Source organism: Elephantulus edwardii, unplaced genomic scaffold, assembly GCF_000299155.1.
Source record: "Elephantulus edwardii isolate Elephantulus edwardi_28Jun2011 unplaced genomic scaffold, EleEdw1.0 scaffold00017, whole genome shotgun sequence".
Lineage (NCBI taxonomy): Eukaryota > Metazoa > Chordata > Mammalia > Macroscelidea > Macroscelididae > Elephantulus > Elephantulus edwardii.
In genome coordinates this window covers 4,564,141-4,576,762 of record NW_006399767.1, presented here as the reverse complement: position 1 = coordinate 4,576,762, position 12,622 = coordinate 4,564,141, and the positions used below count along the sequence as shown (strand labels likewise).

Below are 12,622 nucleotides of genomic sequence, written 5' to 3'. Positions count from 1 at the left end.
TGCTCTATCCTGTGCCAATCTTACTGTCTCTGACACATCTACATCCATTACTCCAATCACTGAATCGATTCATCTCATAGAGTCTTCCTCTCTTGCTCTGTCCCTCTACACTCCCAAGCATGATATCCTTCTCCAAGGACTGGTCCCTCCTTGCAACATGTCTAAAGAATGTCAGATGAAGCTTCAGAGTCCTTGCCTCCAAATAGCAGGCAGATTTACCCCTCTCCAGGATGAACATGTTTGTTCTCCTAGCAGTCCATGGTATAATCATATATATAATTAATATATATTCATTTAATGAGGAGCTGGATCAACAGATTGAGACTGAATTGGAAACTCTTTAATATATTATCTTCTTCATTACAGTTTTCCCGCATGTCTTCACTAATTGCTTTTATGTATTTCTTTTTTTTCAGCATAATCCATTTTCTCCAAGAAATTAAAAAAGTTCTTGTGAGAATTTTTTAAGTTTTTATCTCCTGCATACCTAACACTATACATGGCACTTAATTAATATATTTTTAATTAATTAATTAAAAATTTAGTAATAGATTTTTTTCTGCACAGATGACATATACATAAAATTTATTTTTTGTAAAGTAAAAATAAAGTTGATTAAATGCTAAACTTTAAATGAACACTCCTTAGTATTTTCTTCCTTCAGTTGGATTAAATTTGATTTTACGGGTGTGTGAATGATAGGACAGGTATTAATTCTGGCATACCATCATGCCTACAAATTAATAACGCCTGAAGCAACATTACTCAAGGCAAATCATTTTGATAACTTGTAATATATTTACCATTAAAATAACAACAACAATAATAACATAATAATAAAAAACATACTGAAACTGTGGTATGTAGTTATTACCCTATTATATTTTATACATATTTACAGAATCAACACAATGAGCCTGTATGAATAACTGTTGTCATCACCATTCTTGTTTGATAGATGAGAAAACTGAAAAAGACACAAGGTAAATAAATTGTGCAAGGTGACACAACTTGCAAGAGAAAGAGTTGGACTCTAACCTAGACAGTCTGACTCCAGAGCCCACACGTAGGTTATAATATAACATTATACTCCTCTCAAAGTTGTTGAGATCTCCATCCCAGTAATCATTTTATTTTGAACTAAAGTGACAATTAACTAAGGCTAAATTGATAGGACCTAGAGTATTCTCAGATGGATCTTGGCAGAAAGCAAAGAGTAATAGAATAGTGTCCATCTGTATTTTATTGACTATGCAAAGGCATTTGACTGTATGGATCACAACAAATTGTGGTTAATCTTGAGGAAAATGGGAATCCCAGAACACTTGCTTGTGCTCATGTGAAACCTATCCTTGGACCAGGAAGCAGTTTTCAGAACAGATCAAGGAAACAATGAATGATTCAAAATCAGGAAAGGAATGTATCAGGGATGTATCCTGTCTTCATACTTTTTCAATTTGCAGAACAGAACTCTATGTTGAGGAATGTGGCATCAGGATTGGAGGAAGACTCATAAACAATCTACATTATACAGATGATAAAACCTTATTTGCTGAAACTGAGGAAGACCTAAAGTGCTTGCTGCAGAAGGTCAAGGACTGTAGTCTTCAATATGAATTGAAGCTCAACATAAAGAAGACAAAGATTCTCACCACTGGGTCAATTGGCAGCACCATGATAGACAAGAGAAGAAATTGAGGTTGTTAACAATTATAGCTTGTTCAACTCCAAAATCAACACTCTTAATATCAGCTGTCAGAAAATCAAAAGATGAATTACGCTGGGAAAATCTGCTGTCAAGAACCTCTCCAGAGTGTTGAAAAGCAACGATTTCAGTCTAGAAACTAAGGTGCACCTAATCCAGGGCATGAAATTCTCAATTACTTGTTGTGCTTCAGAGAGCTGGAGAATGACTAAAGATGACAGAAAAAGAATCAATGACTTCAAGTTGTGGTGCTGGAGAAAATTCTGAACATACCATGGATTGCCAAGAAAACAAATAGGTTTGTCTTGGAGAGAGCAAAACCAAGTTTTTTCCTTGGAGGTTAGGATTTTGAAGCTCTGTCTCACATACTTTTGGGATGTGGCCAGGAAAGACCAGTCCTTTTATAAGGACATCATGTTTGGATTGGTAGAGGGACAGAACAGGAGAGGAAGACCTCAAATGATATGGATTGCTACAGTCACTGAAACAATGAGGGTTGATGTGTCAGAATTTATGAGACTGGCTCAGGAAAGGGTAGGGTTCAGAGCTACTGTACATAGGGTTGGTATGGCTTGCAGGTGACTCAAAGACACATAAAAATAACAACAGAGTATTCTGATCATGATAGATGGAAAAAAATACTGAAGTTGTTAATGAATGTTTTTTATTTGGTTTCATAGTAAACACCTATGATAGCAGCAGTTAAGAATTTTTGTTTGTTTTAAATGTTGCATTGGTAAAATCTGTCAAGAACTTCTCCAAAGTTCTAAAGAGCAAGAATGTCAGTTTAAAGACTCAGGTGCACCTGATCTAAGCCACGGTATTTTTAATTGCTTCCTAGGTATCTTCATTTTGAGCTGACTTCCGCCGGTCCGCAGCTTCCAGGCTTTCCCTCTGCCCAGGAGCGCACTCTCCGTGTCCCCCCAGCACCTCCTCCCAACGGCTTTTCCTCTGTACCTGCGATATGCCTCTTTGTTATTATCTGAGCTAATAATAGATGTTGCCCTGCATGTGCTCACAAAGTTGTGCTAAGAAATCTGGAGAACAACCACCTGGCCAACTGACAGGAAGATATCTATATTTGTTCCCATTCCAAAGAAGGGTGACCCAACTGAGTGTGGAAACTACAGAACAGTGTCATTGATTTCACATGCAAGCAAGGTTCTGCTGAAGATTATCCAAAAACGACTAGAACAGCACATCAGCAGAGAATTGCCAGAAGTCCAGGCTGGGTTTAGAAGGGGTCGTGGTACTAGGGATATCGTTGCTGATGTTAGATGGATCTTGGCTGAAAGCAGGGAATACCAGAAGAATGTCTATCTGTGTTTCATTGATTATGCAAAGGCATTTGACTGTGTGGATCATGACAAACTGTGGCTGACTCTGAGAAGAATGGGAATCCCAGAACATTTAATCGTGCTAATGTAATGAGAAATCTATACTTGGACCAAGAGGCAGTAGTCAGAACAGAGCAGGGTAACACTGCATGAAGGGTGTACGCCAGGGATGCATCCTGTCTCCATACCTTTTCAACACGTATGCAGAGCAGATTATCCGGGAGGCTGGGCTCTATGAGGAGAATTGTGGCATCAGGATTGGTGGAAGATCTATTAACAATCTGCGTTATGCAGATGACACAACCCTGCTTGCTGAAACTGAGGAGGACCTCATGCACTTGCTGCGAAAGGTCAATGACTGCAGCCTTCAGTATGGACTGAGGCTCAATGTCAAGAAGACAAAGATTCTCACCACTGGACCAATCGGCAGTGTCAGGATGGATGGTGAAGAGATTGAGATTGTTCACAGCTTCAGTTTGCTCGGCTCCACGGTCAACAATCTTGGCACCAGCAGTCAGGAAATAAAAAAGCGTATCTCAATGGGAAAGTCTGCTGTTAGGGACCTCTCTAAAGTACTCAAGAGCAACGGTGTCTCTCTGGAGACTAAGGTGAGCCTGATACAGGCCATGGTCTTTGCAATCGCTTGTTATGCATCAGAGAGTTGGACAATGACTAGGGAGGACAGAAGGAGAGTTGATGCCTTTGAGCTGTGGTGCTGGAGAAGAGTACTGAATGTACCATGGACTGCCAGGAAAACAAACAGATTCATCTTGGAGAGGAGTAAACCAAGCAACTCCTTGGAGGCAAGGATTCTAGGGCTTCTTCTGACATACTTTGGCCATGTTGCCAGGAGGGACAGGTCCTTGGAGAGGAACATCATGCTTGGGAGGGTGGAGGGACGGTGCAGGAGGGGAAGACCCTCCTCTATGAGATGGATTGATTCAGTGACTGGGGTAATCGGGATGGGTGTGTCAGAGGCGGTGCGGTTGGCGCAGGATAGAGCATGGTTTAGGGCTGTTGTGCATAGGGTTGCTATGAGTCGCAAATGACTCAACGGCACATGACAAATACAACAACAGGCATCTTAAAGATGGAGAATAAATAAGGAAGACTAGAGAACATGTACTGAATATCCAAAAGACTGCCAAGAAAACCCAAACCAAATCTGTTTTGAAAGAAGTACAGGCAATGTGATCCTTAGAGTAAAGGTTGGTTAAACACCATTTTGCAATATTTTGGGGTCTTTTTAGGAGGAATTAATACTTGGAAGGAGATATAATATTGGGAAAGGAAGAAAGTCAGTGAAAGGGAGGAGGATCCTCAAATGAAATGGCTTGACACAGTGACTACAACTATGGGCTTGAACATGACAGAGTTCATGAGGATGATGCAAGATAGAGAAGGTTTTGGGCTATTGGTCAAAGGGCCACTATGAGTGGTACTTTACTCAATGACATCTAACAATAACAACAACAGAATATTCATATGGGTTTATCTCAATTAATTCTAGGATCAAAACAGTACTTCAAGTTATAATTTCATTAACTAAATTATTATTCAACAAGATTTCAAGTTGCATGTTGTTGTTAATTGCCATCAAGTCAAACACGATTCATAGTGACCCTATGAACAAAAGACCTGAAGCCTTTCTATAACTATCATTTCTGAAAGTTCATAGAGTTTCCTGAGGTATGTTGTTTAGGAAGTAGATGCCACTCCTGCTTCCAAACATCTCTTAATCTGGCAGCCCCACCAAACACTGTCCACTATGGGTAACCGTTATGGCATTTGGCATCCCAATGGCACAGAGTTCACCATCATAATCACTCCAGGTTTTCTCACTACACCAAATTGACAGACCAGTGCTGTATCACTGAGAAGAATGTTCCTCTAAATTATAGGTGCTGTTGTTGTTGTGCATTGTCAAGTCAGAACTGACTCATAGCTGACACTCCAGTGAGTTTTCAGAGGCAGTTAATCGCATCAGATTGCCCAGCGTTCTCCCGCAGAGCAGCTGGTGGCCTTGAACCGTGTGCTTTTGGTATTTCAGTACAGTTTTTTGTCAGTAGGCCACCAGAGTTCCAAATACACTTTGATAATTACACTCTAAAAAACACCTTTAAAATACAGAGGCCCTTCAGGAGGTGATGTTGACTCTAAACAAGAGGCTTAACTAAAAATACAACCAAATATTCCACATAACCCTCAACCAAAACAAGAGAACCCACTTTTCAGTGTAGAACTTGTTTCCCCAGTAGTGTAAGGGAATAAATACGAGAAGCAATGAGATGAAATGCAAGATTGGGAAATATCAGGAAGAAGAGTTGCAGAGAGTTCAAGTACAGACAGTTTGAGAATGATTGAGGGCAAGGACTTGCCTGAACAAAAAATCTCTGAACTGGAATTGTTCTGGGCAGAAAATGGCTTATTGTCCTGGTTCATTCTTTTCACATTTATTTTATATGAAAGATAGAAAGATTAAATTATTCTTAAGCCTCTATTTCACTTCCTTTTTGTATTTTAAACTCTACCAGAACACCAATTATTAATTATATTTGCAATTATGCTTATCTTCAATTCTGATTACACAACAAAATAGACAATATCTGATATTAGGCTTATCATAAATGTAGTCACGTACACAAACTTCAGTGCAACATACAGGACCTGTTGCTTGGATTTTTAAAAATATTACCAAACTTTATTCTACATTCATTTTCAAGTATCTTATCATAGTAATGAATTTCTAGACATAAAGTGTTTATAATTGTGTGGTTCACTGAAAGTGTGTTAGCTTTGATACTGCATAGTTCAGAATCTATATTCAAGTTCTGTTTTTCATTTTGCCACTCCTGACAAGCTATTTCAAATGTCAGTACATCAATAGACAATGCTTTCAGCAAAGTTTATCAAAACTAAGATGAATAAATATATATAAAGAGAATCTATGAGTTGTTTACCTTTACTCATGACTAAACATGTTTTGTATTTGTAGAGAAAATAAAATCCACAGTTATGAGTCTATTCTGACACATAGGAATCTTCCATTGGGTTTTTGAAATGTTAAACTTTTACAGGAAGGGACTGTCTTTCTTCAGAAGAGCAACAAGTATATTAGAACTGCCAACCTTTTAGTTAGCAACCCAATGATAATTTACTCCACCACCTGCACTCCTTTGTACAGCACTGTTGTTGTTACAAGCTATTGAGTGAGAAACTAAATCATAGCTTACCCTCCAGCAGGTATACAGAAGTTATAATCTCCTAGAAGGAGATTGCTCATTTTTCTCCCTTGAAGCAGCTGATAGATTTGAACTGCTTCTGTTTAAGTTGGTAGCACAACTCCTTATTAGTAAACCACTAGATCTAGATTAATAAAATTCCAATCTGAGAGATGAATAATATGTTTCCCACAAATATCTACTTTGGTGAGTCAGTTGGATATACAATATTAGTAACTAGTTGGCTATTATTGGTTTTATTAATCTGAATATTTACCACTCTCACTAAATATGTGACTGTAGGCCATAATTATGTTATTTTATTTAAGAGTTAACTTCTGGAAAGCCAGACCAGAGTGAAACTAGACCACAGCGAAGACTGACGAGAGTGAAGCCAGACCTGAGTGAAGCTGGACCAGAGCAAAGCTGGACCAGAGTGAAGCTGGACTTGGGCCTGACAGCTGGAATTTCAGTATGTTCCACACACATGCTCTATAGGTGAGAGTTTACATGTGTGCCCATCTTGTGTGCATCTGAATGTGTACCCAGAGCCCTCGTGCCTGTATCTGCCTGGCACCCATGCCTGCCTGGTGCCTGTGCCCACACAGTGCCCATGCCTGTAAGTACCGCCTTGCATTTTCCACGTCCAATCAGCTAACTGCCTTTAGTCTGGAAAGCCTTGGTCTGCAACATTTATAAACAGAAGAAGCTGCTTTACATAGAAGTAATACTAAGCATCTTCTCAGACCACAATTCTACAAAATTAGAAATGAATAACAAGAGGATAAAGAAGAAATAAAAAAAACCCATACATTTAGAAGCTGAAAAACACCTTGCTTGAACATAAGTGAGTACTCAAAAAATAAAATAATGAAATTTAAAAGTTTCTTGAAACAAATGACAATGAAAACAACACTTGCCAAAACCTCTGGGAAACAGCTAAAGCAGTTTTCAGAGGTCAATTTATAGCAATTAGCAAACACATCAAAAGACAGGGAAAAGTGACCATTGACTCGCTAACTTGACATATCCAACAAATTGAAAAAGAACAGCAAGAAAACTCAACACCCTGTAAAAAATCTGAAATTATAAAAATTATGACAGAAATAAATGAAATAGAAAATAGAAAAACAATTGAAACTATCATCAAACCACTAGCAAAACTAACAAAGGGAAAAAATGAAAAGACACAAATAATCCAAATAAAAGATGAAATGGGCAATGTAACAACAGAACCAAATGAAAGAAAAGGCTAACAATGGAATAGTATAAAAATACTCAAACAAATATGAAAACCTAGAGGAAATGGACAAATACTTAGAAATTCACAACCTACCTAAAATGACACAAACTGAAACTGAACACCTGAACAGACCCATTATATAAGAAGAAATTGAAAAGGTAATGAAAAAACTTCCAACTAAAAAAAGCCCTGGACCAGACAGTTTTACAAGTGAATTTTATCAAACATTCAGAGAAGAATTGTCACCAATACTAAAGACAGTATTTCAGAAAATAGAAAAAGATGGAATTCTTCCAGACTCATTCTATAAAGCAAACAAATCTTTGATCAAAAAGCCAGGTAAAGACATCACCAAAATAGAAAACCATAGGCCAATATCTTTCATGAACATAAATGCAGAAATCCTGAATATAATCCTGGCCAATAGACTCCAACAATATATATAAAAAAATAATTCACCATGACCAAGTGGAACTCACGACAGGTATGAAAAGATGGTTGAGCATAAGAAAAACAATTACTATAATTCATCACATTAACAAAGCAAAGAACACGAACCACATGATCTTATAAATTGGTGCAGAAAAGGCCTTTGACAAAATCCAACAGCCTTTCCTGATTAAAACACTCAACAAAATAGGTTTAGAGGAGAATTCCCTCAACATAGTAAAAAGTATATACACATACCCCAGAGTCACATTGTTCTTAATGGAGAGAGATTAAAGGCATTCCCTTTGAAAACAGGAACTAGGCAAGGATGTCCACTATCACCTCTCCTATTCAATATTGCATTGGAAGTCTTAGCAATAAGACAAGAGAAGGAAATAAGAGGTATCCAAATTGGCAAAGAGGAGGTAAAATTATCTCTCTATGCCGATGGTATGATAGTATACTTAGAAAACCCTAAAGATTCAGCAAGAAAATGACTGGATATAGTTGACCAATTCGGCAAAGTGGCAGGATACAAAATCAACATACAAACATCAATTAGATTTCTCTACAGTGATAAAGAGAATATAGAACTGCAGCTGAGAAAAACAATACCCATCACAAAAGCTAATCACAAGATTAAATACTTGGGAGTAAATCTAACCAGAAGCACAAAGGTTCTATTTTAAAAAATTACAAAACATTACTACAAGAAACAAAAGGAGACCTGGAGAAATGGAAGAATATACCTTGCTCTTGGACAGGAAGACTCAATATTGTGAAAATGACAATACTACCAAAAGCAATTTACAAATTCAATGCAATCCCATTACAAATACCAATTATATTCTTCAATGAGATGAAAAAAGGCACTCTCCAACATCAGCTGGAATGGAAAGAGGCCCCAAAGAAGCAAAGGAATACTTAAAAAGAGAAAGAAGGTAGTAGGTATCTCACGTCCTGATTTCAAATCCTTCTACACTGCTGTGGTGGTCAAGACAACATGGTACTGGTACAATGATAGACACATGGATCAATGGAATAGAATTGAGAACCCAGAAATCATCCTATCTACCTATGGACAATGGATTTTTGACAAGGAGATGAAATCTGTTAAGTGGGGAAATGACAGTCTTGTTGGCAAAATTGGAAAACTATCTGCCAGAAACTCAAGCAAAATCCACATCTCACACCATACACAAAAACCACCTCACAGTGGATCAAGGACCTAGGATTAAAACCAAGGACTATAAAAATTCATTAGAGAAAAGCTTGAAAGAACTCGAGAAGCCCTAATCCATAACATGAACAGTCTTCTAAGCATCATGAAAACCTACAACCAGGAAAGCATGAAATCAATGAATGGGACCTTCTAAGAATCAAGTCCCTATGCACACCCAAAAACTTCTCTAACAGGGTAAAAAGGGAAGCCAGAGACTAGGTAAAAATATTTGGTAATGACAAATCAGATAAGGGACTTATATCTAGATTTTATAAAATACTCGAGTGCCACAAGAAGATAAGGGTAAACAACCCAATTGAAAAATGGGCACAGGATATAAACAGACACTTCACCAAAGAAACATTCAGATGGTGAACAAACACATGAAGGAGTGTTCAAAATCCCTAGCTCTAAGAGAAATGCCATGTAATTTACAAACTTTGAAAGCCCACACGAGGGTTACCTATTAGTCAGTGCACACTCAAGGCCATAATTTTTTTAACTAATATTTTTCTTTGAGTTCTGATAAAAGCCATAGCTGAATAAGGTACTATTTCACTTCCTCTCTCACCTGGGCAGAGATCTCTATGTTGTGAAAATATTATTAGCTAGAAGATTTTTAGTTGAAATAAAGACTATAATTGAAGTATTGAGCAATTTTAATATGCCAAAATTTCACAATTCTAGGCTGAAAACACTCCAACTTTGATCAAAGTGTCTGTAATTACAGTCAATGCTTACAAATTAATGCCTCAAATTTATAATGTATGCCCAAAACCAACAAAATCTTTCCATAATTAGGATATCTAAGTTAAGTATGAGGTTTATAATCCACTTAATCTGATCAATTATTTATCTATTATTTTTGAACCGATTAATTATAATCAAACAAACCACCTTGTTCCAAGGTCTCAGATTTGGGGGCTTCCTCAAATCTTGAAAGGAATACAGACTTGGGGTCCTTGTGTCTTAGCTAGATATTAGGAAATTTGTATTGTGCTCAGTTGTTCCCTTGTGTAATTATTTGATTGGAAAAGAACTCATATTTTCAAAACAAGATTTATGGCAGAAATCATTGTACGAATTTACAATGTCTTATTGTTAGTGGCTTCAAGTCAATTCTGACCCATGATGATCCTAGGAACAACAGACCTAAACCTTGCCCAATACTGCGCCGTCCTCACAATACCCGATGTGCTAAAATCAGTTGTTGCTGTCACTGTGTCAATCCATCATGGTGAAGATTTTCCCTCTTCTCCCTCAATTTGACAAACTTGCTGTCTTTTTCCAAAGACCAGTCCTTGCTGATATTAAGCCCAAAGCATATGAGACAAAATTCTCACAATATTTGTCTCTAAGGAACACTCTAATACTTGTCTCTTAGGAACTCAGTGTAGTTTAGCAATTCCAGAGGCATTCAGTTCAAATCCACAAGCTGCACCATGAGAGAAAAATGAGCATTCTCCTCCTGCGCAGTTAACTGTGCTTAAAACCAATGGAGGGTCAGCTGTCGGTTGGTTCTGACTCGATGGCACACAGCAACAAGTAGTATTCTGGCTGCATTTTTTGTAAGACAGATTTTTGTTATTCTTTTAGCAGTTCAGGGTATATTCTGTATCCTTTGGCAACACACAATAATTTAAAGTCATCAATTTTTCTTCTGTCTTCCTTACTCATTGCTCAACTTTCACATGGATAAGATTCGAGTGACATTACCACAGCTTGGGACAGATACACCTTAGTCTTGAAACGAATATCCTCACTTTGTAGCACTTTAATGTGGTCTTCGACAACACATTTGCTCAATGTATTGTGGTTTTTTTTTCTTTTTTGACAGCTGCTTCCATGGATATTGATTGTGGATCCAAGGAAAATTAAATTGTTGGCACTGCAATCTTTTCTCCATTTATTATAATGTTGTCTCCAGTTGTGAGAGTTTATTGTTTTCTTTATGGTTGCAATCTATAGTGAAGGCTGTTATGTTGCTGTCATGTACCATAGAGTCAGAACCCACCCATAGCTGATCCTTGCGTGGGTTTTCAAAGGCATTTAATTGTACAGGAGGAGATTGCCTAGCCTTCTCCCACAGAGCTGGCTGGTGGCCTTGAACCTTGTGCCTTTGGGATTGCAGCACAGCTTGAAGACTACTGTTGTTGTTGTTATGTGCTGTCGAGTAGCTTACAACTTATAGCGACCCTATGTACAACAGCCCTAAACTCTGCTCTGTCCTGTGCCAATCGCACTGCCTCTGACACACCCATCCCGATTACCCCAGTCACTGAATCAATCCACCTCATAGAGGGCCTTCCCCCTCCTGCGCCGTCCCTCCACCCTACCAAGCATGATGTCCCACTCCAAGACTGGTCCCTCCTTACAACATGTCCAAATATGTTAGACAAAGCCTCAGAATCCTTGCCTCCAAGGAGCAGCCCGGTTTAACCCTTTCCAGGATGAATCTGTTTATTTTCCTAGCAGTCTATGGTACCCTCAATACTCTTCTCCAGCAACATAGCCCAAAGGCATAAATTCTCCTTCTATCCTCCCTAGTCATTGTCCAGCTCTCTGATTCATAACAAGTGATTGCAAAGACCATGACCTGTATCAGATGCACCTTAGTTTCCAGGGAGATATCATTGCTCTTCAGAATTTTGGAGAGGTCCCTAACATCAGACTTTCCCATATCAATATATCTTTTAATTTCCTGGATACTGGTGCCAAGAGTGTTGATTGTGAAGCCTAGCAAACTAAAGCTGTGAACAATCTCAAAAATTCTTCAGTAAACACTTCGTATCCTATTCACTTTCTGCAAGCAAGACTGTGTCTTCAGTTCTTTCAGATTGAGAAATGCTGAGCCTGTTTATCCTTTTATATTTTCTAACTCCAGGTCCTTGTATATTTCTTTATACTATTTTGCTTTGTCTTCTTAAGTTATCTTTTGAAATTTTTGTTGAGCATTTTTATTTCACCCTTTCTTTCTTTTCCTTTAATTTCTCTAAATGAAAAAGAAGAATGTTTCAGAGGGTTTTTTTAACATTCATTTTTATCTTTTCTTTTTAATGACCTTCCTTTTTCTTTCTTGATGGATGACCCCCTTCCGCAGCATATCTGATTTTCAGTTGTTAGTGCACAATGCATCACATCTATTCTTCAGATGGTTTTAAAATTCAAGTAGGTTAAACTCAAGGTTGTTGTCGGTGTTAGGTACCCTTAAGTTGGTTAAAATCACAGTGACCCTATGAAGAGCTGATCTGATCATTACCCTCTCATTCATCATCCCCATGATCTCAGATAGCTTAAGTCCGTTGTTACACTCACTGTATCAATCTATCTTGTTAAGGGTCTGCCTTTCTGTCTTCGTCCCTCTCCCATTCCCAGTATGAGGTCTTACTCCAAGGACTGAATCCTCCAAGAATATGTCTAAAGTGAGATGAATTCCACCATCCTTACCTCTAAGGCGCACTCTCT

At 38.0% G+C, this 12,622-nt stretch overlaps 1 protein-coding gene across 1 annotated transcript in view; it reads right to left on the bottom strand.

Annotated features, from left to right (window-relative positions):
* The window catches only part of LOC102848192 (cytochrome P450 2K1-like), a 35,888-nt gene extending 35,511 nt beyond the window's left edge, over positions 1–377 (bottom strand). Inside the window, exon 1 of the mRNA XM_006882118.1 lies at positions 365–377. Coding sequence (XP_006882180.1) covers positions 365–377 — 13 coding nt within the window. The remainder of the gene's footprint in view (positions 1–364) is intronic.
* Positions 378–12,622: the final 12,245 nt, after the last annotated feature.